Source organism: Oreochromis aureus, linkage group 13 (assembly GCF_013358895.1).
Source record: "Oreochromis aureus strain Israel breed Guangdong linkage group 13, ZZ_aureus, whole genome shotgun sequence".
Classification (NCBI taxonomy): Eukaryota; Metazoa; Chordata; class Actinopteri; order Cichliformes; family Cichlidae; genus Oreochromis; species Oreochromis aureus.
Window position 1 is genome coordinate 23,185,586 of NC_052954.1, and position 21,159 is coordinate 23,206,744.

Below are 21,159 nucleotides of genomic sequence, written 5' to 3' on the forward strand. Positions count from 1 at the left end.
AATAGCTTTCCCCCCCATAATAAATGCCTTAGGGTTTAGGAGGTCTATACACAAGTAAAATTAATCACAACAAGCTGAATTTTTCTAGTTATTCATTTGATAACCTCCTTAAATCCAAGTTTGAGTGGGAGGTAGTCAGAGGCAGCCTCCTGTCCCTGTCCTTTGGACTTAATCCTTGGCCCTTTTCCCAGGTCCTTTCACATCTGCAGGTCTATAATGGCTAGCTTGGATCAAAGGAACAGACTTTTGGGCTTTGAGCCAGTCCCTTCATGGACAGGACACCTACATTTCTCATTTATCCTGTCCACCCTTCTAGATGGGGCGTGGATCCAGTTATATCTTCTCCTCAGTGAGCTGTCTCACTGATAGATGTTTAATATCACCACACAAACATTTCTTTTTTTTTTAAAATTGCTTTTGGATGCAATTATAATTCTGTAAGGAGCATTATCACCCTCTTGTGGGGATTTAACTTAACCCAGCATAGTCACAGATGTTCTTGCAGCAGCAACACTGAGCTTGTCCAGCTGAAAGGGGGAAAAAAGCAATGCACAATTTTTTCAGTTGTGCTAAAGAGCAGTCTCATCATTTCAGTGCCACTGTCAAAACTTCTTCATATGGCAGAATGGTGATTAAAAGTATGATTCAAGCATATCCCAGAAAATGTTTTTTTCAATTGAGAAAGAAAAAGGCTCAAGACAACAGTGACTACTTATTCTTCTTCAGGCCAATAAAATCTGTCACTTCATACTATCCTCGGAGTCCATGCAGCTAGTTTTTCAGCTAGGCTAGTGCTATACTTAATCTATAAAAGGGCAGCTGAAAGATGAGAACCGTAAGCTGTACTAGTTTCAACGAAGATGGAGACAACTCTTGCCAACTCTCATGTTTCTGGCACGTGACACTACTCTACTCCTCCTGCTACCCAAATCTTTCGAAACAAGGTGAAGCTTTGTGGCCCCCTAAAGGCAATTTATCTGCTCAAGCACTGCAGATGCAAGTTAGGCTTCATCGAATAGCCTAATCCTGGTCTGATAAATAGAGGAGCTGAAGTTGTGTTGCTTCCAGCTGTTTGAGTTTAATACCTGTAGCTATGTAGATGACATGCACTAAAGTGCATTTCTAATAGCTGAGCTAGCTACTTTACTAGAGGAGCTTTCCATCATATCATGAGTCTGTGTGTTGACTGGTCAGTGCAAACTAAGATATGAATTTTGGGGTTTATGATTCATTATTCAGAACCTCAAAAATAGCAGGAATCCAAGAAAGGAAAAAAAGTAAGTAGTACATATTCTTAGAAACACACATATATAGTATATAGTAGTATACAGTGTTTTGATCCCAAACCAACACAGTCAAGTGTTCATGCTGTATTTTATTTCAATTTCATGCCAGGCAACATGACTATACCAAAATTTACAGAAACTGGGAATTGAACTACAGATATCCTAGATCGCTTCAATTATTTGAAGAACCTAAAGTACTTTGACACTTTGGTAAAGTCTTGTGACCACTGGGAACCTGAGCAATGCAGATGTATCTTAGTGGACACCGTACCATAAAGGTGCTAACCAGTCAACAGGTGGTGCAGGTCTGAGGTAGTATTGGGAAACTGCTCCAGGTAAAGCAAAAGGATAGGCATGTAACACTGGTCGAAAATAATCTTCCGTTTCCCTCTCTGAATTTCCATGCTCATAGGTGGCTACATACTTACTCAACGCACCAGACTGGAAGGCAGTTGTAGAGCCCAGCCCATGGGTTCCCCTTTCTGAGTTACTATAATAAAGATTCCCTTCATCATGACCAAGTTGGCCCGTTTCAAGCTGAGCTGGAGAAAAGCCAAAATCAGGCCTCAGGTGAGATGTTCCAGACAACAAGGTAGGTGCAGAGCCTTCCACAGGACCAAAACCAGAAGGTTCACCGAGCCCACCTGGAGTTGCCCTGAAGTTGGGTGGCGAGGTTTGAACTCCAGCAGTTCCCAACCTTACTGGGTCATACATGAATGACACAGCAGGGTCATTTGGATCGGTAGGAACAGGTGGGGCACCTGGGAGGGAATCATAATGGAGAGGAGGATGTGCCTCTATGTTAAAGAACCCACCATCAGTGGGATCATGCAGGCCCCAATCTAGAGAAAAATATCTACAGTAAGTTTAAACCAAGGAACCATGTGATTTTTAAAAAAAAAAAAAAAGCATCTATAAGATTTATAATCTCATTAAGGTGCATTCCTACCTTTAGCAGGAAAGCCATGCACGTTCCAGCTGAAGAGTGCAATGAATGGTAACTGACTGTGGGGGGGAAAAGGGTCATAAGCACTAAAACAAGAACATTTGTGAATAAGTGCATATAATTATTTACCCACACACTACCTTACAAAAACCCAAGAACCCATTTTACTTGTCAGCTGCATAAATAGCCTCTTCTGAGTGCTGGTTAAATATGAAATGACAAACCCTCCTTGGCCAATCCCAGACTGAGGAGGTAACAACACACAGCTGCCCATCATTGACTGCTGACTGAAAATCATAATAGGCCAATTAACCATACCATTAACCTTTCTGATGACATATATACTCGAGTGGTAGGGATGAACTGCTAACCATGTAGCAGAAGAAGAATGGTATTGAGGAGGAAGAGTAAATGTCATGAAAGACCAAGTCCCTCCATTGGGTGTATTTGCTTTTGCTCTTGAACCATATTGATTCATATTGACGTACTACTGCTTCGCTTGCAGCACAACCCATACAAATTTAGGAATATCTATATCTAATTAATCCGCATCCACTAAAATTTACTGTTTGAGATTCTTGTGCAGGGACTTGTTTACATGTGGATTATGGTCTTTTCCCCCATCTGGTGACAAACATCAAAAGAAACACATTCACCATTTGAAATAAATGGCTGAATTAAAAATTTTATTTAATGAATCCATTATCTTGGAGCACAAAGTGTAACTTACTGAACAGAGTAATACTGGAGCCAGCTGTTTTCTCTTTAAGGTGTTTTTACTACCTGAAGTTTTAGATCAATACAACAAATCCATGTCTCTGCCAAAAATAAGAACATCACCTATAGAGATCAGAGGTGTCAGAGCTCACAAGTTACACCAGAAATATTTTTCTTTTGAAGGGAAAGGCTTGCACCTGAAATCATATTGACTGGACTGGATGTATGTTCTGGTATGTTTTAGCTCAGTCTGTGTAGAGTATTCAATGATGACACTTTTTTAATTATTTAGAGCATCAAATAAAGACAATTTTACCAACCTGTTTTTTTATTATATTAGTCTCAAATCACTGTCATCTCCATATTTTTAAATACCACTCAATTTTAAAATTTCATGTTCAAACAGTATGGAACATGAGTATAATATTCTTCTCCCACATTTTACAGTGGTTTCCTCAAATGCAATTTAAAGATAAATATGACAAGGAGATCCTTTGGGTCTCTTTCAGCTTACCATGGAAAACTACTACTAATTGAAATTAATGGGAAGCTTCTGGACAAATAAAGGCTTTCGATAAACACCAGAGCCACAAAGTCTAGTATTGTTAGGCCATTTTTTCCATGATGGCACCACCTGTTGTATTATAGTTGATAATTATTTTCTTATATGTGCAGTTCTTGAAATTTACTGCAAATTTTTCCAGAAACATATAAGGATTAGTGTTTGTCGCTACCCGACAAATGTTTGATCTTAGCATTAGTGAATTACTGCACATTTAGTCTACAGTGTTTTCAGCTTTCAAAGCACTGAGCAAACATTTACTTTTGCCTTCGTGTGGTTTTCCATTTGTCTTCTGTTGGTACTGCATATTTTTGGCCTTTTGGGGAACACACTGTTTATTGATGGATGGCAGTAGGTCTGAAATTGCTTTTGCAAACTGTAATTCACTTGAAGCATGTCAAAATGCCTTATCAGAAGATTTTATTCCCAAAACAAGGGCACTGTGGGGAAAAATAAAACAATACACAACATTGCTTGCCAAAAATGACTATTTTCTTTACAGAAAAATTACTGAAACACCACGATCCTTTTGGTGTATGACTAACTAATCTCCTTTATTTCCTGTATCTTCCAGTTTTACCTAAATCGCACGATCCTGAGCCAAATCATCATACCACACAAGCAAAAAAATGCAAATTGAATTGCTTCTAATTTCAATTTTTTCATCATTATTTCTATTTGTTTTGGGAAGCATCTTCTGCCGGAGAACACAAGATGAGTACTAAAGAAACAGAACAATGCTCAGCATGAGTAATGTGTCAGAAAACTAATCAATAAAGACTTTCATTCGATTCGGTATATTTGATCCAACTTGCATTATAGATTTCTTAACTTCACCATGAGATGGAGGTGAGGGAGGGTGGGAAAGCAGAGGAGAGGTTAATGGACAGTGGATGAAAGGTTTTCTGGTCAGGTTAAAGATCGCTCTCTCCATAGAGGGCAGTGGAGAAGGCAGTGTAGTCCAGTGCCCCGGGTGGTGCTCCATGACCAGCGTAGGGTGGCATCCTCATGATGCAATACTCTGCTTGTTCAGGGGGAAGTTCTCTCCTGAGCTCCTCTACAAGTATATAAGGCTGTGGACGTGAAAAAATAATTGCATTTCAGATTCATACTCCCATTTTCTGTTTTAATTTGTTTCTCATCAACAAAAAAGGACATCGTAAATCAGCGTGACGAGGCAAATCCCTGGAAATAATGACAGGAATAGCTCATGCTAAAAATATCTGCCCATATGCCAGTAAGCCCCATACACACCTTATCAGCAGCCAGGATCCGGAAGGATGCCACAACCTGCTCGGCAGTGTCTGTATCAGCAGTCTCTCTGGTCATAAAGTCGATAAAGGACTGGAAGGAAACGATTCCCGTAGCATTGGGGTCTACCAGCATCATTATGCGAGCAAACTCCACCTCTCCCTGAAATAGGCGTGAATGAAGAATCACAATGACTGAATGTATGTGTGACTGTATGTGTGAAAATCAAACAATTGCAGAATTTACTAATAACACATCTCCATCAAACCAACAGTGAAGCTCCTTACCAAGTCATATCCCATGGAGATGAGGCAGGCTCTGAAGTCATCTGTTTCCATTGCTCCATTCTTCTTCTACAAACCAGACACCAAATTTCAGAAAGTGTTGTCAGAGAAATACAGAAAAGACTGATTACCAAACATCATAAGCATTCAATATAGCCTCAAACATGAATTTTATGAGACAGGCTGCTCTGCTATAAAATAAGTTACAAAGAGGAAAACGGCTGTATATTTCAGTTTCCTCATCTTTTGGCTTTTTTTGATAAAAGTTGAAGATTTCATGATAAAAAAAAAAGCTTAAAAGGTAATATGGCACATACACGTGCATTCACACTGAAACTGGGCGCATGGAAGTTGGAAACACAGACCCAAAGCATTCTTATCAATCACAAAAAGCTACAGCACTGTCAGTTTTGTAATGAGATTGGAATTTGTTGGGTGTATTATCCAAGCTGTTACTCCATCATGGTGAGGGGAACCAGTATGTGGCTGTACAGATGTAACCTGAATAAATTTGAGACATGCTTGAGTAAGTCATCTATCATTGAAGTTTTACTATATAAAAAGAATCTTAACCAAATACATATATAAAAATACTTAAATATTTTTAATACTTTCACAGCAAGATGCCAGTTACTGTTTAGAAATGTTTAATCTTCACCTTTAGTCCTGATCAACCTTCAGATTAAATACAGGGGTGGCTGCAGAACATTGCACTTTGAGCTGGATGGGATTTAGCATGTATCAGAGACAGTATTTAAAACATGGATGTAGCTTCTAGATCTGAAAAGTGAAGCCAATGAGGCTTAAACCTGCTTTCTTTTTCATGCAGGTTTACAGCCAGACTTTATGGGCACAACTGCTAGCTTCAAGTAAATAACTAAAACATAATTTGTAAATTATGGTCCCCATTAGAGTGAGGAAGGAGGATAAAACGGTATGCTCATTGGTTCATCAATCACAAGTCATTAGCTAATGAGCATGCAGTGTTGCTCAGCTTCATAGAGAGATCCAATCCTCGCTCATCACATCCAGTTACAAAATACTGAGACGGCAGTGCCAAAAAACACCCAGCTTTACAGAGAGACTGCACTGACCAATATGTAAAGCTGCTGTGGCTACATCTGTGTTTTATACACAGTTTATGGATGTCACAAATACCACATAAGAGTTAACACCTGGGTTTTGATGCTCATAAGCTCGAGACACATCTCTCAAAACTGGGCTAACCCCTGCTCTGCTTCTGAGCTACTGAGATTGCTTTACATCGGCCACCGGAATAGGCAGAAAATGGCTCTAGTGAAGTGAAATGGCAAAACTCTGTACCCTGTCAAAGTGGTTGAAAGACGATCTGAACTCATTCATCTGCTGCTGACTGATGCCCTTAGCATCCCGGGTCAGGATCTGGGTCTCAATCTCATTGATAGTTCGGGCAATGGTTGTGAGGAGCAGCTCCCACCCAACACGGATGTGCTGTGTTGAAAGACCAGAAATGTTAACAGACTCTGGAAATCCAAGTTTATGTTGACAAACCTACTTTAAGAATCAATGTATTTTTCTATGTATACGTAGCTATAAAACTCAATTTCCAGTACCTCCATGGTGTAGTTGGTGTGTTTGTTATCAAACACAAGTGACTCCTGGATTAGCTGGTGGTCTCCCTCCAACTTGTCAATATTGGGTTTATAAGCAACTATGACATGCTCGATTTGCTTCAGCTGGGTCATCTGGTCCTCCAAGGTGCCTCCTATCTCCAGGGAGCAGCGCCCTATTTCCTGTTAGGACGGTACATGCCACGAGGTCAACTCGGACCAGTTTCGATCATAAGATGGGGCTTATGATCGAAACTGGTCATGAAGATGGTTTGCTTACTGAAGGCAAAGAGCCAATTACATGTGACTGACAGTAATTTTACTCTGTATAAGAACTATGAAGTGGGTATATACATGTGTGTATAAATATATCCTGAGTAAATTTACTTTGTATTATTCAGATATCATCATCATCATCATCAGGAATGAAACTGCTATTCTACTTGTCTATGTACAATGAATTAGAAAATAATCCTCTTCCATTTCAGACTTTATTTGATTAATGTAGAATTTGCTTATTAAGCCTGTATACTGAACCTCCATCCTGGTCTGTATCCAGGGCCCAATCAGATTAGCCTGGGCAGCAAACTGCCGTCTCAGCCTTTCGTGGGCATGCTGGCGTGCCATCTCCTCCTGGAGGGCACTATCTCTCTGAGGAACCAGCTTTTTCACCTAGAAAACATGCACAGATACACAGAACAGATACATTATTGCTGGTTGTATAAATTACATTTTTATTAAGAGATAGTGATTTGGATTGAAAACTTACTAAGTGATTGCTGACTCCTCTGTCATGAAATATTGGTATTAGTAAACAATGACAGTGTTCTCTGATGTCCACTATCTCTATCACTACCCTTTAATATACTCTCTGAGTCTATAAATCAGTTTGAAAACTGTAGCTACCTTTTCCCACTTGTTGAGAAGCTCTTCAGTTGTGATAGTGCTGTAAGGGTTGATAAAGCTGGCCTTGATCCCATAGCTCTGTGAAATTTTCTGCACCTCATTGTGGATTCCCAAGATGGCCTGTCTCTCTGAATCTGCCTCGGGAAGAGTAGCTTTGAACTGCTCATGAGCTGCGATTAGACTCTGGAAGGGGAAGCAGGAGAGGAAAGTGTTGAAATTTTGTGGAAATGTCAATTTTGTCCCAAGAGATAACATTATGTGCTGTTTTTTGGGGGTGTGACAAATATAAACATTGCACACTATATAGTATTTTTTTCAACACAACATTATATATTATGAAACCCAATCATGAGGAATCCATTAAATGGGCTTATATGAAAAACTGTAAAATTACACTGTGATCACATTATAAGCACTTAATGTCAAAGGCTGCTCTCCTCAGAATACAGTAAACCTACCTGAACCTCTTCAATAGTATGCACTATAAACATGTCCTGCAGATCCTCCATCGCTCCTTCCATCCAATTGTTGAAAGGAGCAGACCTCTTAGCAAATTCTAGGAACAACTGATCAATGGTTTCCAGCAGTTTCTCTGTGCGCTGAGAGGATTACAAAACATAACAGACATGTTTTATAAATGTTGAAATCCTAAAATTGTCACAATATCTAATCACAGCTCAGCGTCACGCTTTAGCATGACTTAAACACCCTCTCACCTGTTTTGAGAATGATGGCAGTGTGCATAACTTTCTTTGACTTGTTAACCCCAGCTCCCAAGTCTGGCTTGGTTGTTCCTGACAGAGTCCCTCCCCTCAATGGGAGATCGTTGGAAGTAGAAGATGGAGATAGACAGCCCCCTGTTCCTGTCATTCAGACTTAATCCTTGGCCCTTTTCCCAGGCCCTCACACATTTGTGGGTCTGGAATGGTCAGCATGGCTCAGAGGAAGTGGCTAGTGGGCTTTTAGCCAGTTGCTTTCTGGATATGACATCTACATCCATATCTCTTTTATCCCCTCTACCCTTCTATTTTACCTTTCTATGTGGGGCAGGGATTTTAGAGGGGATCCAGTTATCTGTCCCCTTCAATCACTTGTCTCTTCAACACTCACATCAGTGACAGACACCTAAAATGCTTTGACTAAAATTTTAATTGAGTTGGCGTTTGATGGTAGTTCAATGCGTAGAACATTAGCACACTCTTGTGGGGACTTAATATATACAAAGAACTCGAGAACTCCTCGAACTTTTAAGAGCTCTACAGCTACAATGGATTAATACCTAAAGCCTTTGCCATAAATCCCCTTCAGTCATACACTCACAAATGAAACTTTAATTTTGTTCTTACCTCCAGTGCCTCTCTCCTCTTCTGAGTCAGGGTTCCCAGCTTGTCCCATAAGTCACAGATGCTTTGGCAGCGCTGGTTAACAGCAGCAACATCATGGTAGTCCAACTCACTAGGAAAAGAAAAATAAACCTTTTGTGCCATTTTTACTTCTGGAAAACAGAGCCCCATCCACCCACCAGCACTGGTTAGAGTTGTGGTACATAGAATATATAGTGTGATATAAAGATATATAAATCCTACTGCATTAAGTTGCAGGTAAAATAACGAAGCCTGACTAGTCTTTGATTACCTTTTCTGTCAGAAAAGAAAATTTGAGAGAAAAAGAGGACTGCAAGATGACTTTAAATTAAAGTTTAACACATGAAAAAACAGAAAATATTCAGCTCAGTCTTGGAAGAAAAAAGGGCTCTTGGTTTTGAACTTCAGAGCGTTTAAAACTGCTTGAATTAGTATTCAGGTTTAGGCACTCATTTACAGAAAATGCACCACCAAATTCATCACAGTGTTGAGACTCTGTCACTGCTTTCCCAGGATGAGCATCTGAAGCTGCACTCTTAGGTGAAAGTTTAAGTGACCTCAAAGGAAAACAGTGAACAGGGTTCATGTAGCATTTTATTGAGATGTCATTCAATGGAAAAGGTCAAAATACACCATACGGTAAACTACAGGAATAAAAGAGTTGCCTTAACCCCGGACCGCTTCAAGCGATTTGAAAAAAATAAAAATAAAAAAAGCTTTTCATCTTTGGTAGAGTCTTGTGTGCGGTGGAGGTCCACTGGTAACCTGTGTCCCAGTGGGGTTGGCAGAGGATGGCTGGGAGATGGTATCTCTCACGGTAGACATTATTCTGATGAACTCTGGTAGCCTCGTGTTCAGCATATAAATATGGCACTGTGTAATGAAGAAGCTGACGAGTCACGAAGAGGTAGTGCGGCTTTGAGCCAAATGGTGTCTCATGGTATTGTGAAGCTTCCCCAGCTGAGGCATAATGGTTGGAATGTGGATATACATATGGAGGCATTGGCAGAAAGCCTTGGTCTTTGTTTCTCTGTCTTCACCTAGATGGTCATAGATAGCTGCATAGCTACTCAACTCACCAGGTTGGTAAAAGGTTCAAAAGAGAGACAGTGCAAAATCAAGCCCACAGGTTTCCCACCCTTACTGAGCTCAATATTTCCTTCATCACCTGCATGAAATAGAGGTGAAGGAAAGCATATAACTGGCCTAGGCTGAGTTGCTCCAGAGTCTGTGTAGGTCCCAGTAAATCATTACACGGGTTCACAACCAGAAGCTCCAGAATTAGCTTCAGGTATAGAATTTACTTCTGACCTCGCTGGATTATGCAAAAATGAGACAGCGGTATCATTTGTGTCAGTAGGTGGAGGAGAGAGTGAGCCAAAGAGAAGGACAGCGTGCACCTCTGTGTTAGAGACTACATCCTTAACAGGATCAGTCGCTTTCCAGCCTAGGAGGAAATCATATTTAAGGTATGTGTCCACATAATAACTTTGAAAATATGAATGCATCCCAGCGCATTATGAGCTCAGTGAAGTTTTAGTCTCACCTTTAACAGGAAACCAGCATTTTGGTCATTAGCAACAATGTATACTTTATTAATCCCATAGGAAATTGCTTAGTCCTCTGCATTTAACCCATTCACTCAGTGAAGCAGCAGCCACCTACCAATCCAGGAGCAGTGTGTGGAGACAATATCTCGCTCAAGGGTATCTCAGGGTAGCAGTTTGGTGGATTTGAACCCCCGCCCTTCCAATCATGGTGCAAACGCTCTACCTACTGAGCTATCCCTCAATAACTGATACATTCTCTTTTTTCCTCAGTGTTTTCAAATATAAAACAACAAACGCTCTGTATTCACATCTATCATTGTGCACTGATTGAAAAAAATCTCAGGAAGTCCCATGAGCCACACCTTTCTCATTTCTGAGTACTTAAAATCTTAACTAAGAATACCTCTAATAGCTACCTATCCTCTACCTTGGCATCTAGTAGTTCTTAAGTGGTTAACAGTTAATTGACATGCTTTTGAGATGCATGAACCATAGCTTATTTTCTGTGTGAGAGGACAGCAGTGACCTCTATTGCTTGTCACCCATAATTTAACCCAGTAATCACTGGTGGGTTGTACCGGGTCTAAAGCCAAAAAACAATGCATGTGCATTTGTGCATGAAGTGTGCATGAAAGAGAAAACAAGATTAATTTAGTTGACTTTACTATTATTTCTCCTGTCCTGGATTTCAGTGATACGTGACTGCATACATCTGCTGTTGGGAGTGCATACTTTAGTTCCTGTGCAATGGCAGCAATCTGCTCCACTCTGTCCTGGTGGGCTGCCAAGTCACTCTCAAAGGCCTCGTGTTTTCGAAGCAGTGCTCTGATTTCTGTCAGTGTGGCTGTTTCGTAGTCCTTCTGGGAAAGGAACAGCTCTTTACCTGAATGTCACATATGAAAAAGGAATATTGAGGTAAATATAAGGTTCTACTAAAAAACAGTCCTTATCTGGTCATTGCAGATGCAGAAATTAACCTTCAATAACATTTCATTATGAGGAAATCTAAACAGTAAAATGCACTCTAAATAAAGTGCTTAGCCAAGATAAACACATGGACCTATAGACACACCAACAGCAATCAAAAAGGTAAATATACAAACTACAACTGACCGCTGGCCCAGTTCTCATGATTAGTTGCTTTTTGACGAAACTTTTCTGCAAGGTGGTCCACCCTCTCAAGCCTACGGATCTCTGTAAGAAGCCATTCCTCGTACCCTTTCTCTGCCTGCTCCAGACCCTGCCATGCACTGGCTATGTCCTGTCAACACAATGCAATCTTTAGTGTCTGAACCACAACAGAATTGATCATAAGACTCAATCAATCATAAATGAATATGAAGTTGTGACTTACAGATACCATCTTCCCCTCAGAGGGCATAAAGGCAGGCCGATTGCTGATGCGCAACTTGGTCTGAAGGGTGTTGAAGTTAATTTCCAGCTGGCACTTCTCCTGCACTTTTGGGGGCTTGTGCTGGCGTCTGTAGTCCCTGAAGTCCTCCAGCTTCCGTTGCATCTCTGCCATGGTCTTCTCTGGGGTCCGATTCTCCAGCCAGGGAGTGGTGCGGCGGATCCACTCCAGCAGCTGGAAAACACAAGGACAACATGGGAATAAGTGGAGTGGCAAGAGAGTGGTGATGAATAATTGATTTTTCCAGCAGATGGATCTCAGTTTGTAATTGCAGTGAGATATTTGAGTTGAGAGAGAAAATTTTGTTTTTGAACTTTTATTTTGAACAGCCCATAATAAACAGAGGACAAACAAAAATGTACTAATACTGTACCTTAATCACTGTTATCCAAAAAGCACATCACTTTGAAAAATCTTTCATGACACAAAGTGCCATCATTATATTTAAACTTTACCTCACTGGCCAGTCTCTCATATTCCTCCATCAGTTTCTCATTCTCTTGGTTTACTCCAAGCACCTTACAGATCCTGTTGGCAGCAGTCTCCGCCTGAGAGCACAGGGACAATAATAATGTAATTAGATCAGAGAACTAAGATGGCAAGCCATGCACCCACTGATCCTTTTTAATACACCTAATAACATTATCCTCAGAACAGATTTTTTAATCAGTATGCTGTGTCTAAATCAAACTGAGTATATATATATATATTTTACTTTTTTGATATCCTCAGAATACCATGGTGCTATTGAAAAAAAGACTACCTGCTCAGCTCCAGCAAAAGCATGGTAAAAGCAGGACACATAGGTCATGATGGCTCTCTCATCGGGCTTGGGGGTGTTGATGATATCTGTGGCATGAAGAGGGATGAAAAGTCAAGGTGGCAGACAGAATCTAAAGGAAAGTACAGCTACATTGGATAATAGAAGGAGATATTTTTTATGGCTTTCACTTCTGTGCAGACATAACAAAAATGCAGTTAGATCTGAAGATAATTATATGTGACCCAAATCTATGTGGTTGATAGTTAGACCCCTGTGAAGGAGATTCATCCAAAACAATGGATATACATTGTGAGCACCCATTACCATAAACAGGACACAAAAAACTCATATTTTTCCACTCCATAAAATATTACCCTCTGCATCCAGCATTTTTGGAATGTCCAGGTGTTTTTCAGCTATGTCAAAAGCCAGGTTCAAGTTCCCCAGAGGATCATCCTAAATGAGAACACAGAACATCACTGTACACCAGTGCCACACTTAAAATACCACTGATATCCATGCAATTAAGGCACAAAACACGTGATGGTCACATAATCTACATGCACATTTACTAGCCCTAAACTAGATCTTTCTTTGCAAAACATTAGAAATTACATCTCTTAGTTTCCAAAGGAGTTTAATACCAGTTTAATTCTTTATTTGTTGATTAGATCACATTCACAGGAAAAGTCAGTTGTGTCTCGAATAAATACCATTTATTTATCTCCATCTACCCTTTATTATGAATATGATTGATTTTTTTCTTTGTTTGATTAAGGAATTGATGTTTTAGTCTGTTGCATAAGAGATGATGAAAGGGGAAGCATTTAATAATCTATAACCAGCAGATGTTTATTACTCTCTATACCTCTTTTTCTTTCTTTCTTTCTTTCTTCTTTTAATGGAATCATTTTAAAGAAACGCATTCCTCCTTTTTCATACAAGTGACTGTGACAGGAGAATACAAGTGTTTGACAGGACAGGAGTTGTGCCTTGAGCCAAAAGCTGACAGTGAACCCTCTGCTGCTGATGGGGCTGTCACTAAGAGTGCAAAGGGGTAAAGGGATCATACTATCATGCTGCTGTCCCTATCACTGTACCGCTGTTCTGCAAAGGTAGATGGTAGGGGTGGTGCACAACATGACAGGGCCAGCTGCTCACATATCCGGTGCAAGAAAGATAGATAGATGGATTGGGTGGTAAACTGATGGCATAGAGGAATGGAAATAAGGATACCTCGAGCCTTCTGTGTGTGTGTCTGTGTATGTGTCCCTGACAAGAGCTGTCTCAACAGGCTTAACAAACTCGCTCACCTGGAGCCAGATTCAAAGGTTGCCTGATGCACAATGCAACTGTCTCCAAGCAGCATGAGCAGAACTGAAAAAGTTCAGGTGTGACTGAGTGTGTGAATATGGATCTCAAAGACACAAAAAGTGTGAATAAAAGGCTGTAGCAAGAAATAGCGTACTGAAGTATATTACTAGCCAGCATGGTTTGTTTACACTGTCCATTTGCATCATCATATATACTTTCATTATTTTCTAATAAAAGTATCACAGTCCTTGCAGTGATTAATAAGTATCACCGTAATGTTATGAGTGTAATGCGTATAGACATCTTCCTGACTTTTATGTGCACCGGGGCCTCTAAATGGGGAATACGACGTGACAGCATGAACAATGGCAGAGGTAAAGCTAAGCCTGAGCTCTGCAGGGACTAAGCTCATGTTTCTGTGACTATTCAGGGTTGACTCCAAGTCAGGCCAGTCAGCTGTGTGCAGAAAAGTAAGAGCCTCTGATCACAAAATGAATGAAAAGTCACTCTTCATATCCTTCCACGGTGGTTCCCCTGCTATATATTTACAGTAACAGGGAACATATGGCCTGAGCAAACTAAATGTTCTGATGTGAGGTCAGCTATGCTGGCTGTGATTTTTTTTAAGGCTTAAAAAGGTAAGAAAAACATCTTTTTATGAACTCACACCTGGCAGTTAAAGCATGACACCTCAAATAGTCCTATAGCAGCCTTGCCCTTTCCATCTGGTTAACACAGCACCTTCTTCCAGGAGAGAAAAGTTTACTTGTGTATTATCGCTACTTGGCGAACAGGGGAGGGCTGTGAGCTGTGCTCTCTAGCCCTCTGCAAACACGCAGCAAATAAGCAAGCAGCTCACCGAGGCCCTCACCTGTTAAATACAGAAATAATGTGAATCCTGGACATCCACTAAACCAGAACATTTAAATGAGACATACATATTTGCCCTAAAATGCTTCACACTGATACTCTAGTCATTAAGTAGGTTTCAAATGCAGAGAAAAGTCAAGACTCTTCAGGGTGTAAAGAGGCCATATATTTCCACCATGTGGTAACTCCTTGTGAACAAGGGAGCCTTTAAAAATCTAATCTTGTAATGGGCGCAGTGGGTTGCACAAAAACACAGCAATAAAATTGAAATAAAAGTTGCAGTTTTCACGCTAATTATGATGAAATTGTGTGCTAAGTAAACTGATTTGCTTAAGCATAATGAAGCATGAGGCGATACTAAATGAGTGCACTCAAAATAGAGAGAAACACATTCATAAATTAAAGCCGGATTATAACCATTAGCCAAATAACACATTAATAACACAACACAGCAGACTTCCTCCAAACACCTTACATCACATTAAATCACTGACATGTAGATCTTGTCCTTTGAAATGCCACATATTTCTAAGAATATCCAAAAGAGACACAACACAACACCCCAGGATCAAACGTTAAAACACAAATTAGTTTGTCAAACAGATGACCACTGCAAGCGAGTTATTAGCAGAGTAAAGAGGATTAAATTGCGTAATCTTCTAGTAGTAGATAAAGACTACTTTTCCACAAAGCAGCCAAAACTGTGCTTCTTCTGTTTGTGGAAATCAAAGTGTGCAAGCTTGAAACACAGCAAGCGAAACCACACAACACCTTGTTGAGCTTAGAGTAGTCGAGGAGGTCGGGTCTGTGTCTGTGAATCAGGGCGCAGAAGGCCAGACCATCCTTCCAGCTTCACCAGTCAATACAGAGAATAAACATGTTATGTCATAAAGATGAAATTCCTCGAGTCCAGCTCCGATATTCACCATTAAAGCACTTGGTGGTAACATTTCCCTGATGCTATCCTCTATCCTCCTCTTTATATTTTGCATTACTAAAGTCAGCTACAGAAGAATTTAGTATTGATATCATGTTATTAGATGAACCTATTGACCTAACAACCACTACATTACGTTATAATAGATTATAGACACCTGGTTTACAACATCTAAATTCAGTGGTCACATTACAGTGTGTCATACTCACCTGACATGGAAGTTTTGGACATTAACATTCCTGTAGGGGGCAGTCTTTCTTTGACACCACAGCAGAAGCCCTTCCTTGGCAGATGTTTCTGAGGACAACATGTATTTGCCGTTTAAACGTGTGGTCAGCTTTCTCATTTGGCACATACTACACAAGCATTCTGTGCACTGATATATCATAAAACTTGTTTTTGTGACAAGTGAACTCCATAACAATGCTTTCATTTAGTTTGCAGGGTTTTTGTGCACATATATAGTATTACCCACGAAAGTAAAGTCAACACAATTATGATGGAATTTTTAGCATTTTTAAGTCATGTTTAATTTACTCACACATAAAATGCACTTTTATTTATGAACTGGCCAAAAACAAGCGGGAAAGACGCTGGTTTTTATTAAAAAAGGTAATCCATTCTATTGTGTCTATCTATATGTGTGGATTAATTGTGTTTATTTGTATAGTCAGACCCTAAAATGCCCATTTTACAGGAAAGGTCCTGGTGTGTTGTCACGTAGCTTTAAGCATCTATATGTTCCTGCACTGTGCATGACAATCTCACCTTCCACAGATATGTCCTGAATGGCGAAGCGGAGGATTATAGTCCAAATCATTCCAAGAGTCATCTTTACATTCCCATCCACAATCTCTGAAACAAAAAAGTGTTATACTTAGTCTCCAGCAGATTACTTCATAAAGTAAAAATTCCTGGTTTAAACTTTTGCATTCCTAAATGGTTACATTATATTCATACACAGGACGTGCACAGGTACCTTCGGCTCCTATTGAAACCAGTTTGACTCCTTTACTTGTGATGAAGTCCAGAGCTTTGTTAACATTTGCGATCTTATGAAACCGCATCTTCCCTCTATCTGGCTTGGGTAACCTCTCTCCTGCAAACACAATATGGTGTGCATGTAACCTCAGCTAATAAGACACAGAAAGAAAGCTGACTGAAACACTAAAAAAAGGCAAGAAAATCAAAACTCTCTTTAGTGCTCCAACCTGAGATAACTTCCAGCAGCAGCATGAGTTTGAGTCCATTCCTGAAGTCCTCCTCAATGTTTTCAATTTGAACACCAGCTTTCCTCAGATGGGAGTTACACCAAGCTGTGAAGGTCTAACAGAAAAAGGATTCCCAGCTCAATAAAAATTGGATTTGACTCAAAAACGAAAAGAAATTTACAGCAATCAGTTAAGTTTTCTGCTGTTTTGGGGACATATTTGTTTAACTGGCAGTTATACTCACTTCTAAAAATGTATATCACTTTTTTAGTGGATCACACTACAAGCCATTCCTCTTTACAGGAAACCTAAACAAACTGGGATCTTCACTTAGGATTATAACCAAATCGACTTTAACCTCTCTGACCGGTGTTGTATTTTGAGGTCGAATGCCCATTAGTTAAACATTAGTGTTAAGTTTCAACATTTCCTACAATGGTTCCATAGCTAACACCTATAAGAACAAATGTTCTCCATGTTTGGTACTCAAATACTGTAAATCAAGTTAAGACAGGCTCATTGTCTTTCGCCTATTTTTATAAAGCCTCTATCAATAGCTAGCAGCAGAGTTCATGGACGCTGAGCACTGTAAGGATGAAAGCTGGGAGCCGACCACAGAGCACATTCCAGCTGATATAAGGTGATAAATTTAGACTGCTCTGCTGTGCCTCATGATAAGAGACCGGGAAGAAGAACGTCAACATGAGTGAAAATGTCACGTGGACGCGGGACAAGTTTTCCCCTCACGTCACTTTCTGTCACTATTTTGCCACTTAGAATATGACATGTTGATATGTTACAGCTACATGGAGATAGCTCTATCGCAGTACACGTGTGCCGTTCTTCCAGAGTACAGGCATTGCCGATGAAGTGTGGAGACAAGCCAGGAGTAAATGAATGATGGGCACATTAAAAATTCTCATTTAGAATAATTTGAAAGATATGCCACTAGGATGAGTAATGGATCTGGATGTTGTAAATATTAACCTCTGCCACACAGAAAATATAAACATTTCAACAGCTCACTATCATTAGATAGAAATCAAGTTTCAATTTGGGCTGCCCAACTATGGCAAAAGAAAAAAAAAAACATTATTTATTTTGGTCAATACTGATATCATGATGATTTAAACACGGTTATTCGTAGACCTTGGAAAATTAAACTTTTAAAAAGTGAAGAAAATTGTCTTTTAAGCGATTGAATTTCCTTGAACTTTAATTACAATTCAGCACTCTAAATAAAGAAATAAATGCAAATTGAAATAAATCTGCCACAGTCTGGCAGAGAATGAGTTCAGGCTTTTATGGAGGGGCAGAAATGAAGGACAAGCATGTTTTGAAAGGCAATGTGGGAGCAGTATTGCAAAATGATGTGCCACAATAACAGTTTCATCTTGTTTTTTCTTCCCCAATAATTATTGGTAGACAAAATTGTACTAACTATTTACACTTTTGCCCATCCCTAGTTTCTATGTTTAGATGTATGAATCAATGAACTAATCAACTACATGATGAAAAATCGTACAAAAACAATGAGCTGTAATGTGATCTTTGTGTATGCTACACTTCCTGATAACATTTTTCAATTTTACCTTTCATCTCCATTAACAGGAGTAGGCGAGAATGAAAGCATTTACTGATTTTATTAAAAATGAATAGTTTTCAGTGAAAAGATAAACTGGGTTGACTTTTGCACTTTTTCCTCTGAACTTCATTTCCTTTTAAGAAAAATTGTGACTTTAGCCCATGAGAGGAAAATATCACAGCTGATGTCTATCTAAAAAGAAGCACAGAAGAACATTTTAAATGAGCTAATTTTACATTTTTGTGACTTTACTTGCGCACTTTCTAGATTTATATGTGAATAAATAAATACTCTAGAGTGACATGGGGAAAATATTTTAGGACTTTCCAGCACTGATCCACGAACAACCTTGTACCCAGGAGGACTGCATATGCATGCCCAGCCAGCCGCTCAGCTTCTCGCCCCGCAGGTGTCGGAGCAAAATCAGAATATTACAGGCATTAGAGTAAAGGCCATCCCCATTCCACACTGAGTGAGTCCCTTGGGTGTGTGTGTGTGACAATGAGCCGCTGCCTTCCTTGTTAAAAAAACTTTGTCTGCTGGTCCTCCAAATCTGGCTCTGCCACTAGTCGCAGAATCCTACTTTCCAAGCATCCCCGCCCTCTACTGCCCGGTGACGATTAAAGCTAAAAATATTTATGAATCACATCCAGTGAGGACCGACCCTGTCACTGAACTGACAGATGCCTTTGGGGGCTCACTGGGTCAGAGGCTGGCAGGCTGAGACCTGGAGGATGGAAAATAAAAGCGAACTGGATGCTTAACATTTTGGAAAGACCTAGCCACATCAGCGGATCATGGATCACTATTTTCACTTGGTTTAACTTACATGAAGGATATTCACTATGTGTCCATAACATTTCATCACTTTCGCTCAATGAAACCCAGCACCCTGGCTGTGCCTACTCCGCTCTGTAACATGAATGGGCACTGATGGCTTCATCAATCTCATTGATGAACCCATATGAATTAGGTAATAGATTAAAAAAAGGCTCCATATAAGCAATAATATATAGCAACCACAACTAGAATTAAAATAAGCTCATTGCACCATGGTATAGGAGATAATATTTTGGAAAAAATGACAATAGATATCAGTAATAGAGCAATTTTGTCCCATTTTCAACAAATAGAAGCTGCAGCACAGTGTGGGTGCTAATATTGAGTGTCAAACTGGGCCACAAAGGAACAGAAAAAACCTCAAACCACCCTCCAGTGACCACTTATCAACTCAAAATTAGATAAACAGTGGAAAAAATAGCTGTGTATATGGACTATGGTGTTGCTGCCTGGTGTTGCCAAAAATACAGTTTTATCATCCCTGTGCAGGCCACAGGAGGTTATGGAGGGCATGGAGGAGCTGATGGACTCCAGTTGTGCAAAGACCTGCAGTATAAGGTCCCAGCCAATTTTTAAAGCCCTAAAACCAACTGACAGTGTTGGGGGCCGAGGCTATATCGAGTCGAGTTGGTGCTGGTACAATTTTTCTACGTGGTTTCTATAAACAAAAGAATTCCGCACCAAGGACACTGGATTAACCCTACTAATGCCTTTTGGTCCCGAGGTTAAAATTAGATGGAGCGTCCATTCTAACCCCAAGAGCGTCATCATGTGTTAGAAGCATCTGTTGACAGCTCGCATTCCTCGCGTATCAGTGGAGAGGCAGCAGTCTGGAGAGCCGCTGGAAGGTCCAGCTATTGTTAGCTGGTACCCACCAACGCATCCGTCCCTCAAGCCTAACGCACTGGACCCTATCTGCGTCAGGTCTGCGGCACTTAGCGAGGACCACACCGGAGGTTAATCGACGCCACCTTTAAAAATAAAACTAAACGTTACGTTTACCACAGGTGGGTGAAGTAGCCCCAAAGGCCACTGACTTCTTAAGGCAAAATTCAAGCTACTAAGCCATCTTCTAGTTGTGGTTGTATAACTTGTCTACCTCTATAACTTGCTCCCGACCCCACTGAACTATATTTTGGGTAATGTCTATCAGTGTCAAGAATAACAGCTACCTTTTTTAGCTGCCCTATCCCAACATCCAAGAACAAACTGTCCAGTAAAGAGATCAAAATACTTCAGTAGCGTGACTTGTAACGATGAACCCGCTGAACTGTGGTTTTATTTTGACAAGGTTAACCGGAAGTTTATCTCTCCGACACGGCGTGCTTAACGTCTCTTCAAGACTTTTTTACTGTTAGCCCAAAGTTATGAACTGTGCTACTGTGTACATATGTAAAAAATATATTTTTACATAGAAAAATAAAAAAATTACCATAAAACTTAAAGTTACACAATTCTGAGTAAGAAAAGACATAGCTGTTTAATTTCTCTCTAAAATAATATTAGCTTACGCTCGATAGTTTTAGACTTTTTCAGAAACAGACGATTTTTTACGTACTTTCCTCTGTTGTTGTTCCCAGGCAGGGTCTAGTAACATGTCCCTGTCCCACTCTTCCTCCTGTATCATATACTCATCCTCGTAGCCGTTATCATAGTGCACCGTGGTCTCCACCTGGGTCATCATTTTGCCGATATTTTCTTTCTTTTTGTTTACGTCGAAACTCAAATGTTTTCCTTCAGACTATAGGAGATTTAGGTCTAACTGCTGAGCAC

The 21,159-nt window shown here is 40.0% G+C and overlaps 2 protein-coding genes across 7 annotated transcripts; both read right to left on the reverse strand.

The window, feature by feature from the left end:
• Positions 1-1,360: 1,360 nt before the first annotated feature.
• On the reverse strand, positions 1,361-2,459 carry LOC116322205. Of its 5 annotated transcripts, none has more exons than XM_039622025.1 (4): positions 2,373-2,459; positions 2,236-2,291; positions 1,931-2,047; positions 1,361-1,828 (listed from the first exon to the last, which is right to left on the reverse strand). In XM_039622025.1, exons 1-4 carry the CDS (start codon positions 2,411-2,413, stop codon positions 1,542-1,544), a joined length of 501 nt encoding a protein of 166 aa, XP_039477959.1. In that variant the 5' UTR covers positions 2,414-2,459; the 3' UTR covers positions 1,361-1,541. The 5 variants fall into 5 exon arrangements, with proteins under 5 accessions (XP_039477959.1, XP_039477958.1, XP_031598080.2 ...); XM_039622024.1 differs by having other exon boundaries at positions 1,931-2,128; XM_031742220.2 differs by having other exon boundaries at positions 1,361-1,612; positions 1,715-2,128.
• A 446-nt stretch (positions 2,460-2,905) lies between these two features.
• actn2b (actinin, alpha 2b) lies at positions 2,906-21,070 on the reverse strand. Of its 2 annotated transcripts, XM_031742274.2 has the most exons (21): positions 20,945-21,070; positions 16,962-17,076; positions 16,730-16,849; positions 16,519-16,605; positions 15,960-16,047; positions 15,585-15,663; positions 13,004-13,085; positions 12,630-12,715; positions 12,322-12,414; positions 11,810-12,040; positions 11,569-11,716; positions 11,188-11,338; positions 8,888-8,996; positions 8,000-8,140; positions 7,542-7,724; positions 7,173-7,307; positions 6,639-6,818; positions 6,370-6,516; positions 5,050-5,115; positions 4,766-4,924; positions 2,906-4,584 (listed from the first exon to the last, which is right to left on the reverse strand). In XM_031742274.2, the coding sequence occupies exons 1-21, from the start codon at positions 21,068-21,070 to the stop codon at positions 4,426-4,428; spliced, it is 2,685 nt and encodes an 894-aa protein (XP_031598134.1). In that variant the 3' UTR covers positions 2,906-4,425. The 2 variants fall into 2 exon arrangements, with proteins under 2 accessions (XP_031598134.1, XP_031598135.1); XM_031742275.2 differs by lacking the exons at positions 15,585-15,663; positions 16,519-16,605; positions 16,730-16,849; positions 16,962-17,076; positions 20,945-21,070 and having other exon boundaries at positions 4,426-4,584; positions 15,960-16,041.
• Positions 21,071-21,159: the final 89 nt, after the last annotated feature.

Coding starts and splice junctions, on each gene's coding strand:
- LOC116322205 (XM_039622022.1), bottom strand. CDS start 2,413: ATGCAGCTGACAAGTAAAATGGGTTCTTGGGTTTTTGTAAG. Junction 2,292..2,372: donor GGTTCTTGGGTTTTTGTAAG/GTAGTGTGTGGG, acceptor TCCCCCCCACAG/TCAGTTACCATTCATTGCAC. Junction 2,129..2,235: donor GCATGGCTTTCCTGCTAAAG/GTAGGAATGCAC, acceptor ATTTTTCTCTAG/ATTGGGGCCTGCATGATCCC.
- actn2b (XM_031742274.2), bottom strand. CDS start 21,070: ATGATGACCCAGGTGGAGACCACGGTGCACTATGATAACGGCTACGAG. Junction 16,606..16,729: donor GGTTTCAATAGGAGCCGAAG/GTACCTGTGCAC, acceptor TTTTTGTTTCAG/AGATTGTGGATGGGAATGTA. Junction 15,664..15,959: donor GTCCAAAACTTCCATGTCAG/GTGAGTATGACA, acceptor TGACTGGTGAAG/CTGGAAGGATGGTCTGGCCT.